The sequence below is a fragment of the Tupaia chinensis genome, unplaced genomic scaffold (genome assembly GCF_000334495.1).
Source record: "Tupaia chinensis unplaced genomic scaffold, TupChi_1.0 Scaffold144767_1, whole genome shotgun sequence".
NCBI lineage: Eukaryota > Metazoa > Chordata > Mammalia > Scandentia > Tupaiidae > Tupaia > Tupaia belangeri.
This window is the reverse complement of record NW_006204627.1, coordinates 1,427,707-1,441,572: the sequence shown is the minus strand read 5'-3', so window position 1 is coordinate 1,441,572 and position 13,866 is coordinate 1,427,707. Positions and strand designations below refer to the sequence as shown.

At 50.1% G+C, this 13,866-nt stretch overlaps 1 protein-coding gene across 1 annotated transcript in view; it reads right to left on the bottom strand.

The window, feature by feature from the left end:
* Positions 1–13,866, bottom strand: part of GALNT18 (polypeptide N-acetylgalactosaminyltransferase 18) — a 385,132-nt gene that overhangs the window by 175,569 nt on the left and 195,697 nt on the right. Inside the window, exon 2 of the mRNA XM_006167428.3 lies at positions 13,606–13,798. Within this exon, the coding sequence (XP_006167490.1) occupies positions 13,606–13,798 (193 nt within the window). The remainder of the gene's footprint in view (positions 1–13,605; positions 13,799–13,866) is intronic.

Sequence of the window (13,866 nt, the reverse complement as noted above, 5' to 3'; positions counted from 1 at the left end):
GGGAAAGAGCATTGCAGGGAGCTTGAAGACACCCATACTGGTCTGGCTTTGCCCCATCTTGCTGTGTGACCCCCTGGTCACGCATCATGAAGCCACTTCATTTCTCTGCTGTGTCTTGGTCACAGGATAAAGGAGTAAGAAGGAATGATCGCTCACATGTTTTCTCTACAAAATTCAGGCTCTTCAAATTCACTGTGGTGAACTTTCCCTTCCTCCCAGCCAACACCTTGCCACCACCAAAAGCCTTACACCTTCATCACTAGACAGGGTGACTGACTCATTTCCATTTGCTAGGGACTTTCCCAGTATCAGCCCTGGAAGTCCCACACAAATCAGGGCATTGGTCGTGCTGTGACCAGATCACATGATTCCTAATGGCAGAGCCTGGTCTTGCTCACGGCAGCCTGCCCACTGCCCAGCACAGTGGCTGCAAACAGCAGGCATTTCCTTGGTATTTGTTGAAAACATTCCCTTTCAGATTCCCCAGCACCCACATACATACCACACAACTACACAGTGGCTGTTCCTATTATTTTGACCCGGAAGTAGAACTTCTGCGGCTGCGGGGAGGAGGCTTGAAGAGAAAGATGAGCATCTGGGCACACGGCCACATGTTTGCTGCTCATGGCCCTTGACATCACTGCAGGACACTGGACATGAGACAGGGTGGCCCTAGTCCTTCAAAAGGAATAGACTCTAAGTGCTGCCATGGAAGAGGAAGCCCAGTGCACGTGCTAAGGGTCTAGCCCCTTGCTCCTGCTATCAACCCTGCACTGGCCCCTAGGACTTGTATCTCCTGTTCTCACTGCTCAGGTGGATCCTACTGGTGGGCCCTACTCCTGCTGCTGCCAGGACCTGCCCTTGCTCTCCCAGAGCCACCCTCCTGCTTGCCCTGTGTGGCCTCTGCACACTGCTTCTCCATCACTTCTGCACGTAAGGGCCAGAGGACGTGGGAGTCTAAGCAGCCGTGCAGCTGCAGTCAGCCCTCCCATGCTGAGCTCCTGGAGATCTCCTAATTGTACAAGACTGATCCCTCACTCGTTTTGAGGAGAGGCACATTCTCCTGTAAAATTAAGCCATAAAAGTTCCCTTTTTACTTTTATTCTTGTTCAAAGTCGAGCCATTTTCCACTAGACATAAAAACAAGGCATTTTGGAGAGGGGAGTGACATGGCTGTCTAATAAGCTGGAATTGATGGTCATGATAAAGCCACTTTATTGATCTCTGCACCCAGGAGACGTGGGGGCGGGGAGCAACAACTTAGGGAGCCTTTCAGCAGAGTTCCCCCGAGATGGTTTGGAGTTGTTTAGAGGCAAATTCAGATCAAGAGTATCAGTGTCATTACCCATGAGAGGAAGGGAAGGCCTTGGAGGACCAGGTGAGGCCAACCCTGACCCTAACCACCAGACAAGAGCCAGGGCAGCAGCCAGACACCTCCATATTGGACTCTGAGGTCCTCCCTCCCTTTGAGCTCAGCAATCCACATGTCCTAGTCCACTGAAGCAGATGATCCATGGAAGCTGCTTGACTGGGAGCAACAAGAGCAGGCAGACCTCTTCTAGAAAGAAGATACAGTGGAATGTGAATGGGGTCTGTGCACCAGTGCGCATTGGCAACACGGTTCGACTGTGCCAAAGATCTGGGGGTGCAGAGGAGGACTTCAGAGCAAGTGAGAGGTGACACCACCAGATAACCAGTCCCTGGAAGGGAATGTCCTGGCCCTGCAGGCTTCCCGAGCTTCTCCCAGAGAGCCCATCCCCTCTCAGCACACAAGTGTTCGGGTGTACAATTAACTACCCGGAGCATAAACCCCGGGTGGGGGGGACAGTCCGGCCTCAGGATCAGCACGGCATTCTTGGCCCTCACAGCTGCCACGTCTTAGCCCCCCCACCCTCCTACCTGCACCCACAGGATTTGCTTGATCCACCTCTAGCCCCATTTGGGTACTCTTCTAGCTTCTTCCAGACCTTTCCAGGTTATAGAGACTTCCAATCCAACTCCCAGTCTCCTGGACTTTATGAAACCCAAGGATGAAGGTGATGCAGGAATTCTCACTGGGCATGAGCCTGCCCAGACCGCCCTCCTTGTGGCTGGTGTCTGCATCTCCATAACCCTGGAGTTTCGAGGCTGTGTGGTAATTGCTACCCCTACTGCCCAGGGACTCCACACCACTACTTGGAAACAAATAATAGTAAATGGTTCCATTTACCTAGTGTTTACAATATGCCATAAACTACGCTAAAAGAGGTACAGATATTTTTACTTTTTTCCCCATTTTATTTCTTCCTGCAATCCTATATAGTAAACACTTTCATCCACATTTTACGTATGAGGGAAATAGAATCAAGACAGTAAGTTATCTTCCAGAACTTAAACCTGAGTTCATTTAATTGGGAGGCCTGCACTCCTAACCCCTCTAAACGATGGTCTCCTTCCTTTCCATGCCTACCCAGAGATGCAGCTCGTGAGGTACTGGTATTGTGTTCCTAGCAACCCAGAGACCCATTAGGAGGGGTCAAGTTCTGCATGAGGAAAGGAGGAGACACATTATGCTTACCAGGAGGCCAGGGACAATATGATAAGCACCATGAGCCCCCACCCCCACCCCCAGCCTAAAACTGTCTTCCTGCGACATTGTCACCTTTGAGATAAACAACCCTGGTGGCTCCATATATAAAAGTTGCTGTGTCTCTTGCCATATGACCTCACCCTTTGATTCACAACTGAGGGAACTGGGGACTGAGTCCTGAGCCCCATGTAGCTATCAATGGGCTGGCCGTCAGCCTGGGGGCAGACAGCGCATGGGCTCTGAGAGTTGGACGGTGCAATGTGGAAGGACGCAGCAACCCTATTGAGCCCTGCCCTGTGGGAAGGCTGAATGGAAGATAGCCTAAGACAGCAGTAAGCAGATATCCAGGGAGCAGAAAGGACGGCCAGGAGGCAGACACCATCTCCGGTGTGGGGTGGGTAAACTACAGACAGGGACACGTGTCACTGTTAAAGACAAGTAGAAGGGAGCAAAAAGGATGAGCCCTGACCCCTTCAGGATGTCTGGAACCATGTTGTCCCATGTTGTCTTGCCCTCTGCCAAGCCTGGGGCCAGCTGCATAAGTCTGGGTCCTTACTCCCTGAGGACACACACATAACCCAGGAAAGAAAGACTCATTTCCTTCCTGGGTGGAGTCAGATCCTCTGTTACACTCTCACAGCCTTTTCTGCTTTTCTTCCATGCCACTTACATTCTATTGCAATTTTTTTTTTCTGTTGTTTTGTTTTGTTTTGCCATAGGCACATGCACTTGCTGGAGAAAGATGGGGGCGGGAGGGGCAATGTGAAATTAAATTACTCCCTGGTGGGAATGGCCATGCCACAGTCCCTTCTCCATTTTCCTCTTGGGAATTTGGGCATGCAAGCACACACACCCAGCATGATTTTCAAGTTGCTAGGTCTGGGACTAGAACCATAGTTGGCCATGTGGGAATCCGGTGTCTTAACCACCACACCACCTGCTGGCCTTCCTTTAAGTGATTATTTAACACACGTCAGTGTCTCCACAAGACTGCATGTTGTACTAGGTAAAACATGGTATCTGCCTTGCTCACCTGGTAGCCCTGGGCCTGGCACCACACCCAACACACTAGAAACTCAGAAAGCTCTGGGTGACTGGCTAACTGACAAATGAATGAATATTTGAACTAATGGACAGTGGCACGAATTGAGGCCCATGAATCTCTAAGGGTGGTAGTTGCTCCATGACGTGTTGAGAATGGAACCGCTGAGGTGACCATTTACTCCCTGCCTGACTACAACCATATGGCTGGATCATTCAATAGGCCAGAGGGGCAACGGGGCAGGGTGGGGATATATAGTATAGCCAGGGACCTGAAAAGATACCAGCTCTGGCCTAGATGTGTGAGAGACCCTATACGCCTGAGAACTGGGAGTAAATGGGCCAGGCCTGACCTGGGAACAGAATTTGGTGCACAAGTAAACTACATGCAATCCCAAACACTGAACTTTCATCCAGATGCAGAAGGTCAATGAACAGCCTTTCAGGTGACTTTATCAATTTAGAGAAAGGATCTGCTATACGCAATGTAGACTGTAAGGTGAACAATAGGGAAAAGAATTTTTCACAATGTAAGCAACCAAAAGGCAGCAGGGAGACCACTTGTTCCTGAAACATTGTGGAGATCTAGGGAAAATGGCATTCTTGGAGCTAAAAGAACAGTCCTACAGGGAGCAAAAGTCAGCTGGTTCTGGTGGCAAAGCCACATCAGGGGCCAGGCTTTGGTTTGTGATGGGTTTGCTGGTGGGTATGCCAGGCTAGCGGCCACTAGAGCCAAGGACTGTGGGGCAGAGCAGATCTGCCTCTGCTGGGGCAGAAGGAGAGGTCCCATAGATCTACTGGGCAGGAGAAGAGAGGTTCCATAGATCTACTAGGCAGAAGAGAAGTTCCATAAACCTACCAGGTAGGAGGACAGAGTCCCATAGATCTACTGGGCAGGAGAGAGTACCATAGATCTACTGGGCAGGAGGAGAGAGGTCCCATAGACCTACTGGGCAGGAGGAGAGAGTCCCATTGACCTACTAGGCAGGAGGAGAGAGTCCCATAGATCTACTGGGCAGGAGGAGAGAGTCCCATAGATCTACTGGGCAGGAGGAGAGAGTCCCATAGATCTACTGGGCAGGAGGAGAGAGTCCATAGACCTACAGGGCAGGAGGAGAGAAGTCCCATAGATCTACTGGGCAGGAGGAGAGAAGTCCCATAGACCTACTGGGCAGGAGGAGAGAGTCCCATAGATCTACTGGGCAGGAGGAGAGAAGTCCCATAGACCTACTGGGCAGGAGGAAAGAAGTTCCATAGATCTACTGGGCAGGAGGAGAGAGTTCCATAGATCTACTTGGCAGGAGGAGAGAAGTCCCATAGATCTACTGGGCAGGAGGAGAGAAGTCCCATAGACCTACTGGGCAGGAGGAAAGAAGTTCCATAGATCTACTGGGCAGGAGGAGAGGTCCCATAGATCTACTGGGCAGAGGAAGGCAGACCCCATAAATCCACTGAGCAGAGGAAGGCAGGCCCTATAGATCTCCTGGGGCAGGAAGTCCCATAGGTCAGCTGGGCCAGAGCGGGGAAAGGGAGAAGGCAGGTTCTATAGTTCTGCCTGGGGAGGGAGAGGTGGGTTCCATAGATTTGCTGGGCAGAGGAAATTTGGTTCTGTAGGTGACTGGGGCATTCTGCTCTCCAGTGGAGTCTGGCTCAAGGAGCAGCCTCTGATGCCCAGCACTCTGGGTCTGGGAAGCAATTACTCTCAGTCTGACCCCTCCTTCAGGACCTGCCTGGCCTTGCTGATCTGCTGCCAAGGCACCTGCCCTGGCCTATGTTCTTTGTCCACATGGTGGTCCTTCATGTAGTTAGAGTCAACCATATCCTCCAAGTCAGCTCCTTCACAGATCAGAGACGCAGGTCAGAGTAGGAACTGCAAGCTGCCCAGTTACGACATGTTGAAGTGTCACAGTATTCCACGAGCTCTAGCTCATTCATGCTTTGTATTACCACTCCTAACTGACAGAGAGGACAACCAAGGCACAGAGAGGCTTGGCCACCTGCTAGAGAGGTCACCCAGCTTATAAATAAGAGACCTGGCCTTGGAAATCGAGGAACCGAGTTTTAGCTACTACTCTATAATCTAGGAAGAAACCTAGTGTTTGTCATGTTACCCAGTTTCTCTCCTAGGTTGTTTCCCAAATGCTCCACTTTTTCTATATGCCTTAAAGCTAATTCCGCAGTTGTAATCTGAGTAACAGAATAGAACAAGACCATCGCCTCCCTCTTTTAAGACATTATACTTCTATTAATACAGCTTAAGATTACATTTCCTTTAGGGGTAACAACATACTGTTGGCCCATAATGATCCTAACATTAACAAGAACTGGAGTATTTTCCCAGAGTGCTTTAATTAAACAGTATTATCCCCCAACTGTGTTTGTGCAGTTCACACTTGACACAATAGCAGTATCGTTACAGGATGTCCATTTTCCCTCTTGTCCTGAAGCTGTCCTTGTAGAGGACAAACCACCTATAGACCTCTGGGTGACCTCTGGGTCTTCTCCACAGAGCCAAGATCCCAAACCATAAGTGTTCACCTAGGCAGGATCTGGCCACATGAATGCAGTGGTTTCTTGGGGTCACCAGATTCAGATAAAGATACCAGATCTACCCCACAGCATCTGTAGAAGTTTGAGCAATTTTCCTACCCTTGCAAATGTTCAGTCTCCTATATAAACCAGAAATGATGAAAATTACCTCAAAGAGACATGAAGATAAAATGAAATGGAAAACATACCAAGTGTTTGAATGGCAATTGGCACATAGCCTGTGAGCAAGTGGTGGCCCTTGTGTATTGTTAGCCGATGGACAGCAATTCTCAGCTGGGCTAGCAATTGTGATCCCACCTGCTCCCCCCATAGCCACCTGCTTCTCCCCCAGGACCAGCCACCAGGATTATTTATCTCGAAGGCAACGATACAACAGGAAGATAATTTTAGCTATGGAATTCATGGGGCCAGTGCAAAAGAAAAATGTTATGCCCCTTAGTCAAAGATTGTTAAGAAATGGTTAAAGGTTTATATATTTCTTTCTTTCATGAGTGAGAGAGAGACAGGTAGACAGACAGAACCCTCAATAGGACATCGATGCTGATCCAGCCCAGCCTCAGCCAGCTCCAGATCACAGGCAAGTACTTGCCCAGCACACTCAGGGAGGTCTCTGGATGTGAACTCGGAATCTTCCTGTGTTGCTCCTTACCTCCATTCCACCTTCCAGCCCCCATTATTAATTTTTTTTTTTTTTGCTCTAGGGCATGTATGCTCACCAGAGAGACAGAGAGAGAGAAAGTGAGAAATCACCCTCCAGGGAGGATGGTCATTCTACAACTCTTTTCCTCCATTCTCCTCTTGTGATTTTGGGCATGCATGCACATGCACCTGGCACTGGGTTTCAAGCCACTGGGTCCAGGACTCGTACCTCAGTCAATCACATGGATGTCCAGCACCCCAACGCTACACTACCTGTTGGTCCCATTACTAAGATTTTAAAACAGCAACAGCAAAGCATTAACAGAGCACAGAGCCCTTCTATTCACAGGATCTAGAGCAACAGATCACAGGCTGTATTAGTGAGTCATCAGAAAAGTCATGACGCATTTTTGCAGTGGAAAACACATCATGACTTTCCCAATGACCTAGTAATTTCCTGTTACTAATATCACTGTGGTACCAGCTTATTACAGATGTGGCGGCTTCAAACAACACAAATTTATCATCTCGGAGCACTGGAGGTCAGAAGTCCAACAAGGTCTCGCTGCTAAGATCAGAATGCAGGTGGGACTGCGTTCCCTTCTGGAGGCTCCGAGAGAGAATCTGTTTCCTTGCTTTACCCAGCTTGGCGGCTGCTGCATGCCTGGGCTCACGGCTCTCCCCTACCTGCAAAGCCAGCACATTGCCAGCTCTATAGTCTGACTCCCCTGCCTCCCCCTTTAAATGACCTCGTGATTAGACTGGAGCCGCCCACATAGCTCAAGTCGATCTTCCTCTGAAGTCATCTGATGAGCAACCTTAATTGCACTTTGCCATGTAACAACAGAGTCACAGAGTTTTGGTGATTAGGTGGCCCTCTTTGGGAGGCCATTATTCTACTTAGTGTACACACCAATGAAGTCAGCCCTGCTGGCCCCTAAGTTCAGTGACCTCAGATGTCTGTCTGGAGTCTGCACCATTGAAATGATTTTGCTCACCCAGACCCTCGGTCCTCCAATCCACACATACAATGGCTATTTCTACAGTGGTGGCAGCAAACACCCACAGCTGCCTCTGAAAGGCCTCGCCTGTTCCCAGGAGACCCCATCCCCTGGCAGTGGCTGCATCGTCTCTCAGCTGCCTGGGTCTCCCCTGCTCCATCCCACAGGCTATCTCTAGCTTGGACCAAGGGCTCCTTGGGGCTTATATGTGGGTGGGTCCCTATGCCCCCACTCAAGGCTGCAGAAAATATTCTAGTTCTCTTTACCATCCTCTCAGACCCCAGTCCCAGGCCCTAACCCACTTGTAGACCCCAGAGTTAGTTCACCTAGCCCCTTGGAGAGAGGGACCCAGACCTCTCCCCTTGGAGAGAGGGGACACCGGAGAGAAAGGCAAAGTTATTACTAACCAGGCTCGGGAGCCTCTGAAGATCTGCCAGCAGGAGACAGGCAGCAATGGCTGCCCAAGGCTGTGCCCTGAGCTGCCTTGGAGGTAGGTCATAGAGTTGCCATGGGAACACGTGAGGCTGGAGTTGGTGACCTGAGCCCCCTTCTCCCACACACACCCACAATCCCCACTAACTCAGGCACTCAGCCCTTAGGCTGCCCTGTGGCTCCTGTTTGGAAGTAACAACCACGGCTAGCAGAAAAGACCATGCCAGAGCCCAGTGCTACAATGGCACCCCGGGGCCACCTGCCTGACCTACTGTCACTGGGGTGGGAAGCCCTCCCTTCCCTCACTGCCCGGACTTCCCTGGCTTGCCTCAGGCCCACACAATCCTCCTTCCCTGTAACTCACAGCCTCCCTTCTCCTCCCTCCTCACCTCAATGAACTACCCAATCTCTTCTCAAACCTTCATTAAAAAATAAAATTCTACAGGGTGTGTACATGCACTGGAGAGAAACAGAGAGACAGAGAGGGAAAGTGAGAAAGCATCCCTCCCAGAGGTGGGGATGGCCATGCCACAATTCTCTCTCTTTCACTCTCCTCTTGGATTTTGGGCATGCATCCAAGGGCCCACCAAGTCCCTCAAGCTACCAGGTCTGGGACTCAGACTGCCCAGTGGTCATGTGGGATTCAGCTGCTTTAACCACCATGCCATCCGTTGACCCTCACACTTTCATTTTTTAAAACACTGATGTTTAACTTACATGCAGTGAAACACATAGGTCTTCAGGTACAGCTGGAGGGTTTTAACAAATGTTATATACCTTCCCAGTCCACACCTCAGACTGGACTCAATTTTTTTTCTTTTGTCCCTCTTGGGTTATTCTGGAGCCTGCCTGGAAGAGGAAGACGTGGGGGACAGGGAGAAGTGCACAGAGAATGCCCGGGGGACATGTGGCGCCTGCAGCCAGGGGTGTGACAGAGGGAGCCAAGTCCAGCCAAGCTGAGATGCAGTTTTTCTCTCCCTCAGTCCTGAGGCCCAGTGCCTTCTCAGCCCAGGAAGCAAGCAGCCTACTACTCCGATGAGTTCTCCATGGATGAGAAACTGGCAGTGCCCTGTGTCCCCTGGGTCTTCCCACCTGGAAGGGCGAAGGACCTGCTCTGCACCTGCTACAACCACACAGGGAGAATACACCATTTTGATTACCCCCAAAGCCAAGAGGCCTGGCTGCCCCCCTGAGGTCTGTGATCTCTGCAGAGATGAGGTTGGAAAACTGCTCCCTTTCCTGGTACCATATCTGTCCTTCCACTGAGAAGGTGGTCAAATTCATGAAGCGAGGCTCCTTGCAGATGCCATCCTCCAGGCCTGCCTCCCTGTTACATAGGCCATGGATGGATAGGGCTTCAGCGGATCAAGTCCAGGCCACTGCCTATGAGAAACCTATGAGGCTGACTCCCCCTACACCCGGGGAGGAGGGGATATTAGTGAGATCTCTGACCACCTGATCACCTAGCCCTCTACCACCTTCCACTCTGGATCCCACCTCAGTGTAAGATCTAGGAGCTTTGTCTTTGTGGGGTGCCTAGCACATACTAGGTGCTCAATAAATGTTTGTTGAATGAATAAGTTCATGAAGTCTAACAACTAGTTGAATAAATGTTTTTACTTCTGGATATATGTGTGTGTATATTTATATACATACTGGGCCCATACCTCACTTCTGCCACTAGTGACCTCAGGCAGGAGATATAAAATCTCCCTGTGCCTCAGTTTCCTTTACTGTAAAATGAAGTCTAGTATAGTATCTCCTTCAGGTTTCTGTGAGGAGTCAGAGTTAATGAAGAATATAGTACCAAATGCATGCCTGAAAACATGGCTCACACTACATACATGTTTGGCAGCGTACTTTGAAATGGGATGAGAAAAGGTTATTGTAAAGATGCTTCCAACATGAATAAATAGGATGAGCCCAGCAATGAGCTTGGTACAAGGCAGGGGCGTTTTTATGGAAACGAATAGAAAAAGGGAGGCATTGTTTCACCTAAGCACATACTTGTCTGGAGTGGCCCACCGACAGCTTTCCAGTCTTGGGTGTGTGTCTGGAGCGTGAGCTGAAACAGAGCCAGACAGAGCTTTCCAAATGCATGTGCCCTGACTGAGGAGGCGGAAGGCTCAACTCTGCATCTCCTCATTCACATTTTTTGGTTAGAAAAAGGGGCTGATGGAAGTCACTTTGACCCTCTGGGGAAAGTGCGGAAGCTCTATAAACTATAAAGCTCTGGGCAGGACAGCCTCCTTCCATCCTTCCTTCTTTCCTTCCTTCCTTCCTTCCTTCCTCCCTCTCTCCCTTCTCTCCCTATCTCCCTTCTTTCCTCCCTCCCTCCCTCCTCCCCTCCTTCCCTTCTTCCTTCCCAGAGGGCACATGTGCTCACCAGAGAGAGACAAAGAGAGGGACAAAGTAGCCCCAATGAAGTATGGTTATACCACAACCCCTTCTCCAGTTCTCCATCCTGTTGAGATTCTGAGGATACACACACACACACACACACACACACACACACACACACGCACACCCTGTGTTGGCTGGAATTGGAACCATGGTCAGCCGTGTGGGATCTGGCTGCCTTAACCACTAAGCTATTGGGCCAGCCTCATATGGAAGGTTTTTCTATTAGGATGATCATTCCTGCCCAGCCGCTCTGGAGGAGACTACAGAATTCTATCCACATAAAGCCCCTCTCTCAGACAAACTCAGGCAGTCCTAGCCGGGTTTTCCTTCTAAACATGCTGTACTTGCTGGGGAGACCTGGTCATCTGAGAAAGGGTACAGGACCTCTGTGGCCTCCACCCTCCAACTTCCTATTTCTCTCCCACGGGGAATGTCAGTGGGCAAGGCACCTCTTGACAAAGGCTGAAAGGGCTGCATCATTGGCTCTCAGTGGCAGTGCTGTGTGTCAGAAATTTAAATACAGCGGGGGCCAGCATCACAGGGCACATGGGGCCAAGGCAGTGCTCAGGCACTTACTGTGTGCCCTGAGACGTAACAGCCAATCTTCCTGCTCCTTGGTTTCCTGGACTCACAGGCAGTCAGCCATTGCCTTGCCTACCTTCACTGCAGTGCTGCTGAGAGCCAAATGGGAAGGGCATCGTCAACGCGTCCAGCCCTGGCCTATTGCCAGTTACTGTTTTAACGCAGGTTGCAGTCGGGAAGATCCACCCTTTCCTTGGCTTCCTTCTTATTTGTCCTTAATTTAAACAAAAATGTATTGAATTGGGCCTGTGTTTAATGCCAGATCTGGCTACAAAATCTATGGTTCTATTGTCCAAGGTCATGGCCCCAAGTCCTCCTGTGGACCCTCCTCATCCTGCCCACGTCAGGTCTGCTCCTCCCTCAGCCCCAAACATGTTATCTGCAGCACTCCCAGCAGGCTGGGGCCCTGTAGCACTTAGTTAAAGTCACCTTCAGGATATTCCTAGATCCAACCCAGCCTCAGCACTTCCCCACAGCCATCTTGGTCCAAGCCACCAGCCCTCTCACCTGGACATGAAGAGCCTCCCAACTGGTCTCCCTGCCTTACCCTTGCCCCTTCCATCCACTCTCAGCATGGCTGACAGGGTGCCTTTAAGAATGACAATCAGAGCATGTTATTAATCTGCTCAAGCCCCTCCCAAAGGCGCCCATACAGTGAAAGCTGCATGCCGTTGGCAGCCTGCAAAGCCCCCCTCCTGCAGCTCTCAACCTTGGCCACTTGTTGGAATCACCTGGGGATCTAACATTACTGACACCGAGTGCCACACCTGGAAACCTGTAATTCGTCAGGATTGCGGTCCTGGCCTTTGGGTTTTTTTAAAGCTTCCTTGATGCCAAATGTGCCCTATTTGGTCACTTCTTATGGTCCCTCTAACCTCATCTCCAACTACTGCCCCTTTGCTCGCTCCAGTCCAGTCACGTGGGCCTCCTTCTTCTTCTTCTTGAAACATGCCAAGCATGCTTCTAGTTCAGGGCCTTTGCATGTGATGGTCCCTCTGCCTGGAAAGATTTTCCCCATGTGTCTACACTGCTTGCTTCCTTATCTCCTCTAGATCTTTGTTCAAATATCACCCTTTTAGTGTTCTTCTCTGACAAGCCATTAAACAAAACAAAACATCAATAACAACAAACACTACAAACCTGAAAGCTTGGCCCCGTGGCATGTGCTTGTAATCCCAGTAACTTGGGAGGCTGAGGCAGGAAGATTGAGAGCTCAAGCCTGGCCTGGGCCACACAGAGAGACTTTGTCTAAGAAAAGAGATGGGAGTGGTGGTGCACACCTGCAGTCCCAGCTACTCAGGAGGCTGAGGCAGGAGGAGTATGGCACAGAGAAACCCTGTATTTAAAAATCTTCAACTCTCCCCTCCTAGCCCAGACTGTCCTGTCTCCCTCTCCCACTTCTTGTGTCTCCATTTATCACCATTGAACACACGACATGTCTCACTTGTTTTGTGTATTACCTGTTTCCCCTCAACTAGAGCAAGAGCGCTGTGAAGACAAGGACTCCTGTGTGTTCTGCCTGCCCCTAGACTGCACCGGCGCACGGTAAGTCCTTAATAAGTGCCCTCTCTGTGAACACATGCTCTTCTTTCTCTTTGTAGACCTTCAGCTGCCCTTCCACCCCTGTAGCCCAGCCAAGTTCTCCCTAAACAGACGTACCTATATCCACTTACACCGTATTCACCAGGTAGTCAATAAGTGTTTATGAAACTGAACTAAAAGAACAGTAGCCTCCAAACCCAGCAGTTAGCCCTTTTTGGGGAAGATTCCAGATACAAGCTCACTATGGTCTGCAGCTTTAAGAAAATTTTAAAAATAAGGATAAAGAGGGGAAAAGAAGGTGTGGGGGGAGCTTGCAAAAGTTAATGAGATTTTCTCGGCTGCGGTACGTGCCCACATTTTTAATAATTAGGAGTAATAACAATTGTAACTGAACCTTAAAGAAACACCCTTCTGTAACAAAGAGAGAAGTCAAGACGGACTTCTCTGTCAGGTGTAATGACTCGTTAGCCCTGAAAGATGGATGTACTTTAAAAAACTAATTTACGGTGGGAAAAAAATAATTGTTCATAAAAATGCAACTAATTGGGTTAAAATGACATATTAACCAGAATGCCAGATGATTCTAGTGCCCTTAAGGAGTAAATTAGGTTATTAATCCTCAAACTCTCTCACGGAAGAAAGCCCTTCCTTTACTCAGCAGATGGGGAAACTGAGGCTACTGGAGGAACAGAGTGACTTGCCTAATGCAGGCTGAGGGGACAGACTCTGGCTGAAGCAGAAAAGGGACCAGGAGTCCAGACACCCAATTCTGGCTCCATTCCCAGCACTACGGGGACCCCATCTCCCCACAGCATGTTGACAAGGGCGCCGTCTTGCTCTGCTCACCCACTGGGTCTGAGGTCAGGCAGGGGCCGGTCGAGGGGCAGGCGGTCACTGAGGTAGGCGTTGTAGCCGTAGTACTGGAACTGCTTCAGGGCCACACGCCGGCCTTCGGGGCTGAGCTCCTGGCCCCAGTGTGCAAACAAAGAGGAGTCCGTGAACGGCTCAGCCTCTGCCTCCTCGGGCTTGGCAGGAGCCTCTGGAGAAAGAAGGAACAAGGCGACAGTGGGTCAGAGTGTACCCCTGCATTTGCCACAACAACCCCCT